This window comes from Crocodylus siamensis, chromosome 9 (genome assembly GCF_052110815.1).
Source record: "Crocodylus siamensis isolate JL-2025a chromosome 9, ASM5211081v1, whole genome shotgun sequence".
NCBI classification, from domain to species: domain Eukaryota; kingdom Metazoa; phylum Chordata; order Crocodylia; family Crocodylidae; genus Crocodylus; species Crocodylus siamensis.
Genome location: NC_143403.1, coordinates 1,706,164 through 1,713,134, shown reverse-complemented (window position 1 = coordinate 1,713,134; position 6,971 = coordinate 1,706,164). Strand labels below are relative to the sequence as shown.

The 6,971-nt window shown below is 54.8% G+C and overlaps 1 protein-coding gene across 3 annotated transcripts in view; it reads left to right on the top strand.

The window, feature by feature from the left end:
• The first annotated feature begins 2,252 nt into the window (after positions 1-2,252).
• Positions 2,253-6,971, top strand: part of TANGO6 (transport and golgi organization 6 homolog) — a 54,662-nt gene continuing 49,943 nt past the window's right edge. The window contains exons 1-3 of one of the 3 annotated variants that reach the window (XM_090062315.1): positions 2,253-2,388; positions 2,716-3,368; positions 4,607-4,723. In XM_090062315.1, the coding sequence (XP_089918441.1) occupies positions 2,268-2,388; positions 2,716-3,368; positions 4,607-4,723 (891 nt within the window). In that variant the 5' untranslated portion in view covers positions 2,253-2,267. Of the gene's footprint in view, positions 2,465-2,715; positions 3,369-4,606; positions 4,724-6,971 lie in introns of all 3 variants that reach the window. The other 2 variants (XM_090062317.1, XM_090062316.1) reach the window with 2 other exon arrangements.

The following is a 6,971-nucleotide window of genomic DNA, read 5'->3' as shown; positions in this document are numbered from 1 at the left end:
CCTTAGCAATATCCACATCTGGATACACAGAGAGCTGGAGCATCTAGCACGATGTACCTCTCCTTTCTTCAAAATGCCATGACTAGCAGGGACTTGCTCTTGTCTATTGTACCGGCAACTCACTGGTTCTGCAACCATTCCTGGGCTTTACTGGGAGAAAGTCTTTGCTGGCAGAAAGAATAACGCTTGGTTACCAGCAGAGACACCTGGTGTTTGTAGGAGCTCTGACTTTGCTTTCAAAACCGGCCTTTAGTCGATGGAGACTAATAATAGGCCTGGTATTGTTTACACTGCTGTAAGTGTGCAGCTGCATGAGGAATATAAAGGGATCTGGCCTGATATTCTGGGTACTGATTTATCAGCTGTGTCATGGACAAACGTGTGTCCTGTTTGTCTAATAATAAGTTAAGAGTTGTACTGAACGGAATTGACTGCAGGAAAAGGCATGGCATTAGTTGCCTGTTATCATATGCTTCCTCAAGCTGACAAAGGCCATTTGCATCTGAAAGCTTGCAAAGAAGAATTTTTCCCAAAAGAGATCAGATTTACCCAAAGAACCTTGCGTGCCTATGTCCCTGTTATCAAACCGATAGATGTGGGGCTCCTGATGCCCCATTTGCCAGCACACAGGAGACATCCCTTGATCAAGGAAATGTTGGGAACAGATAAGGTGTCCCATGATTTGCATTGCACCTGGACATCCAGCAGCTCAGGTTCACGCTCTCAGAGGGTGCGGCACTTATCGAGCCCTTACTGACTCTGCTTTGGTGCCACCAAGTGTTGAAGTGCTGCACAGCCGTCCCCTCGGATCCGTGGAAACTGCTTTTGGTGAATTACCTGGAGGAGAAAGATTGGAGGCATAACCAGGTTGGATTGGGATCTGACCGATAACCTCGAACGGCAGCAATGGGCTAGCAGCATTTGCTGGTAGTGACTGCTAGCACCGATTTCTGCTCTGAGCTGGGAGTGCGTCCGTGGGATATCATGGCCCACGAGTCCTAGGCGATGACAGGACAACTAGGAGCCATGCATGGGAAATGTGACCTGAAGCTGTACGGAGAGGCAGGGAAGGGTTGGTGCCATTGCACCGCTGGACACGACTGCATACAATTCCAGCTCCGTATTAAATGCAGAGGCATTCACGTCAGCCGGTGAGCTGGACTGCCCATTAAACGCCAGCTCTGCCGTCGCTTCTTCTCTGGAGCAATTCTTCTGCCGCAGGGCATTTGGCCCACAGCAGGGCAAGATGTTTTATCCCTCAGGGAGCCCGTCTGCAAGCTCTGGGTTTACCGGATGAACCAGACCGGCGGGGCTGGCATGGCAGAGCACAGCGCCACACATCACCCTTGGTAGCGGCTCACAGCGCCCGGCTGAGAATCCCTGCTGCAGCCCATGACCCCAGAGAGGCTAAGAGCAGCCGGCATGCTTGTCCGAGCTGAGCGGAGGCGGGCAGGGATACCAGCACCTGCTGAGGAGTTCGTAACCCCTCGCGGAGCTATTCCCAAAGACACAGAGTCGCTATCAGTCTCAAAATTTATTCAGCGTGCTGGCACTCTGAGCGAACTCAGAGGCCCCGAATAAGACTGTTAGAGGCGATTTATAGTTTACAGACTAGACGCGTGCGCAGGTGGGAATTTTCCACTGTGAATATCAGGTCAGTGTGGGACAGCTCTTAATTGTTTCAGAACTGGTTTGTTTGTTTTTTGTCTGCATGTTAACTAGTGGGGGGTGGGCTGTATCTCTGCCTCCGACTTCGAGGCCTGTGTCTTATCAGCCTGTCCTTGAAGCACTGAGTCTGCTACACTATTATTTACGACCTTGTATCAGCCTGTCCTTAGAGCCTGAGTCTGCTATAGAAGTTTAACTGCTACACTATTATTTACGATCTTGTTAGTAAAATTTCTACACACCCTCCATGACTGCAGCATGAGGGTGAGCACTGGGCAGGGCCCAGGGCCGCTACACCACTGGCCTGACCTGACCCTCCCAAGATGGCGGCGAGCCTATGCCTATATAGGCGTGACTCTTCCAAGATGGCAGCAGGCTGATACCTATGTAGCTGACCGTCCCAAGATGGCGGCGGGTCTATACGTATATAGGCGTGAGTCTCCCAAGAGTGCAGCGAATTTCTACCTATGCGGCTGACCCTCTCAAGATGGCGGCGGGCCTATACAGTATAGGGGCGACCCTCCCAAGATGGCGGCAAGCTGATACCGATGCTGCTGACCCTCCCAAGATGGCGTCCAGCTTCGGCCGACCTCTCCAAGATGGCGGCCGGGCGGCAGTCTCGCGCAGGCGCGTTGCGGCGGGCAGCCATGGCCGCGAGTTTGAAGCTGGAGCGGGTGGCCCAGGCGCTGGAGCTGCTGCTGGGGAGGCCCGCCGGCGTCGGTGAGAGGGGAGGGGGCGGCTGAGGCCATGCCCCCCCAGGTGCATGGCGCATGGCTGAGGCCAGCCCCACCCCCAGGTGCCTGCCCCCCCGTGCGTGGCTGAGGCCATCCCCCTCCCCGCGGTGCATGGCTGGGTGCCTGCCCCCCGCCCCCAGTGCCAGCGAGGCCTGCTCCAGGCCCGGCCGACGTTGGCCGTGAGGTGGCCGATGCACTAGACAAGACAGGGAGGCAGGCGCCTTCCTGCCCGGCACCTCGTTCACGACCGCGAGGTGCTGGGTGTGACTGAATGGAGTCCACGTACCGAAGACGGGCTCGTTTTTCTTTCCAGCAGCGGATCCGAGCGCTCTCCCGGCAGGAAATCGCGCGGCTCTGCTGGAAACGTTGAGGTCCAACTTGGCTGCGGTGGAGGAGAAGTTGGAGCGGGATGCGGAGTGGAGTGAGCTGCGGCACGTGCGGGCTGATGTGACGAGCCGGGCGACGTGGCTGGGCGGTTCTGCCGACGTGACCTGGGAATTTGCATCCCAAGTGCTGTTGTTGCTGCTGTGCCTGAAAGAGTGTATGGTCCTCTTGGCTGCCAGTTACCGCCCGGCTCCCCCAAACCCCCGGACAGCTGAGACGGCTCCTGCCCTGAGCCCCGACACCCTCAGCGTTTCCCAGCAGAGGACTGTGCAGTCAGCGCTGCAGTTTGTGATGACCCTGGGCCTCTGTCCGTACCTCTTGCCAGGCGTCGGAGTGCCCCTGCAGCACCGGACGGAGTTCAGTGCCGTTGTCCGAGATGCGGTGTCGCTTGACGCTGCCCCCAGCGCCACGCTGCGGCTCTATGCCAGCTGTACGGTGCTGCTGGAGGTGGCCCAGCACCCGTCCTTGGGCAACCTCCTCCTTACCCGCCATCTCGGGGACCTCCTCGCAGGACTGTGCCAGCTGGGGTTCGGCCCGACCAAAGGGAAGGGCGAGGAAGCAAGGCCACCGGAGGAGCCCAAGGTGTGTGTCCCAGCTAGAATCTTCTGTCTAAACTGTGCACGCAGCCTCCATCTCTTCGGCGGAGGAGAAGCCCTTGTAGAGGCCTTTCCAACCACTCTGTAACAGATCGGAGGAACCCAGCTGCATGGGAGAGACTTTCCTATCCTTTCATCTGCATGGCTTCTACCACCACGTGCTGGGCCCAGCGATAATGCGGGATGGGGAATCTAACCAGGGTGGCATGAAGGGCTAGTGACTTGCCAGATCCTTCCCTTTCCCATTCCGCTGGTTTCTGGGTATTACAAATCCCACTGGAGAAGCCTAGACTGCCCATCATTTCTGGCTGATGGCTGTCAGAGCCTGGGGCTTGCATTGGTGTAGGTTCCCTTTCAGCTGCCTCCTCTCCTGGCTTCGCTTCACAGATTGTGTTGAAAAACCGACCTTGAAATAGTCATGAGAAGCCTCATGTGTTTCAGAAACAGCTCAGTGGGCAGGGGACAGCATTTGCTGTGAAAGGCTCCTGGCTTCTGTGTGCAGGACTCAGCATCTCTGCCTACATGCAGGCGTGTGCTCCTGTGCTTGGGTTGAGGTTTCCTAGGAGAACAGGGTCGAAGAACCCTAGAGCTGTTCTTTCTGTCAGTTTGTCTTTGAGGTCCGATCTGTGCTACAGTAGGTTAGTGAGATCAGCTACAGCAGGTCTGTGTCTAGGGACAGAGTTTTGTCCATGTGGAGGCTGGCAGTACCTGGGGAGTACGTGGGGTTAGGAAGTAAGAGGCTCAGACTGCCACAAATGGCCCCTGCACTCAGTGTCTGGTGCTGAGGAGGGAACTTTCTCTTCCCCAGTGGAGCACAGGCATCGCTGTGGGCAGATAGAGACCATCTCGGCGGTTGCGGGGAGGTATCCTGCATTTACCGACACCAGAGTTTCTTTACACTTTGCTGTCCTCTTTCAGAGATGAGGCACGGTGCCCGGGTGTGCCTGCGCCTAGCAGTTTGTGCAGCACAGTTGCTCCTGAACAGCTTTTATTTACATTTGCCTTAATGAGAAAGCTGTTCTGGACGGGGTTTGGAAGGGTAAATTAACGATGCTGAGAAGCTGGCTCCTGGCAGCGAGGCTCACTTGGATAGATGCTCAACAGGCCTCTTGCATGGTGCTGCTGGCTCACGAGGGGGCGCCAGCATCCAGCACAACACATGCCCTGCGCTGCTTTTCCTACCTAGATAGATATGTCAGCATGGGGACCTGTGGTTTTTTCCAGGGCCTTACAGAAGAGAAGCGAACCCACTGCAGAAAGGCCTTGCAGAGCGTCTTGGATCGAGTCTACCAACCCCTTGTCGTTCGGGAGCTGCTCATTCTTCAGGGTGGATCCAGACAGGTACCTGGGCTGCAGCTGGCTCTGTTGCGGTTAGAGGTGGAGTCTGGCTGAGATGGCTGTTTGCCTCATATGTGTTCCAGCAAGACAAGCTGGACTGCGATGTGCTGGGTGGTTAAATCGCAGTGAGCCAGGGAAGCTGCCGGGAAGAGCTGTGGGGTTGGGACCTAAGCTGTCAGGCTGTTTGGAAGGTCTTGTTTTATTTCACTCATGCTGTGTGGCAGGGAGGGATCACAGCGATGGCAGCAACCTGTCCTGGCTGCAGCATTCTGTTGTGCGGAGTGGAGCCTCGGTAGGGGAATTGGCACTCTGTCCCAAGCACGCGCTGGTGACTGACTTCTCCACCCTGCCGTTGGCTCTGCTTTGTGCCCTGGACACTAGTCATAGACTAGGGCAAAAACAAATGACATCCGTGTTATGGCTGAGAGTGTAAAAGACCCAAGCATTCAGTCAATTGTGATGCCCACGGCAGCAGTGACTGTTGCACTGAGCATCAATCTAATGGAGGACCTTGGAGGCAGTAAAGTAGCAATAAACATGCCAGGTGGCCTGCCTGCCGCAAGGCAGAGCTCTGCTACCACTGGGAGAGCTGCAGTTTGCACTGTGTCTCTTCTGGCGCGTTTGGGTCCTTGGTTACCATATAGCAATTCTCAGCTCTCGGCCGACTGCCTTGGCACACTGTCCTTCCCAGAACTGTGTGTAGTACAGCTTCTTGTACTCTGACTAGTCTGTAGAAGTGCCTAGTGATGCCGGGTTTGTTGCGTAGCAGGCGGCTGGGCCTGCCCTAAACTGGAGCTCCCAGGGTGTGTGCGCGTCCTCAGTGGGCTTCTCTCTCTGCCAGGGGTGCAGCAGTTTGGTGTTGCTCACACTTCCATCGGGACTGGCCTCCTGGGGCAGGGTCTTATGTCTTGGAGCTCCATTTTGCTGTGCCAAACCACCCTTGCCTGGTCTTTAGTCCTGCTAGGGGTGGCTTGAGATGTACTGCCCTTTACAGGTGTGTTTTTGAGGGCCAAATGGGGTGTGTTTGCCCTGCTTTTGGTTTGTTCCCAGCCTCTTGGAAATGACTGTTTCCTGGCAGTATGTGGCAAAAGGCATTGCAGCTAGACATTTGTCTTTACTCCTGTAAGCCAAGAGAGGTACTGTGTTAGTTTGAAGTTAGGCAGAAGGCAGGTTAGAAATGCACCTTCTAGACTAACAGAATCAAAGATGCATAAGTTTTGGGGGCAGCTGCTCACTGGCAAATGATGAAGTAAGCTCTTGCTTGCGCATCTCTGATTCAGTTAGGCAGTCTATAAGGTGCATCTCTACCCTATCTTTTCCTCCCAAGGTGCTGTTCAAACAAGGTCATGGCTGCTGGTGGAACAGAAGGTTGTCAGCTTGAGCAGGCCAAGGGAATTCAGTAAATGGAGGCCCAGTGCTATCACGGAGCTGGGGTCTGAGCCTGGGTCTCAGCACCCCAGTGCATGGCATTGTGCTCCCCGTGCTCAGCACAAGGTTGTCCCAAAAAGTGGGGCTATATTTTCAGACCTGTGGTCGATGCTGCTGGATTTAGAGTCGAGATTTCCAATGAGGGGCTCCCTGTGTTAGCCTAATGGGAGGGAACATGGAAGGATGCATTCACCAGGCCATGCTTGCCTCTGGGCTACAGATGGAGATCTGTAAAAGGTTCTTCACTTCCTAGAGTCTGTAAGAAGCTGGAATGAGCTTCTGTGCAGCACTAACTCCGTAGTATTATGCTGATCCTTCCACTCAGATGGGCTAGTGTCATCCCAGGGTGTTAGCTCCGAGCTGCCACCATGGAGGGAAGGCAGCTGCTCATTAAAGAGAGCTGTCACTCACCACTCTGCTCCCTGTCCCTCTGGAGTGCTGGGATAAAAGCAGCATGAAAGAACCATCTATTGAGGCATGTGAGGTGTCAGATCTCATTAAAGAAAGCAGCTGGACTGTTCTTAGCACGCTGAGTAGCCTGCAACGCCAGTGGCCTTGAATCTGCAAGGATTTGCTCTTATTGAATCTTCCTTCCTCCACAAACACCCCATTTATTTAATTGGGCTGTGAAATGTGGACGGGAGGGCTGCCTTGTTAGGAGGGAGGTAATGGGGTACAAAGAAAAAAAGGTAGCCTCACTCTAGTCAGTATTTTGGGTGATGTTGGTATTGCGGGTGATAGAGGTGATGCTGGGGGGTGGCACGCCTGCAGGCTGCAACTGCGATGCAGCAAGGCATTTGCTTTTCCTGTCCTAGCCACAGAG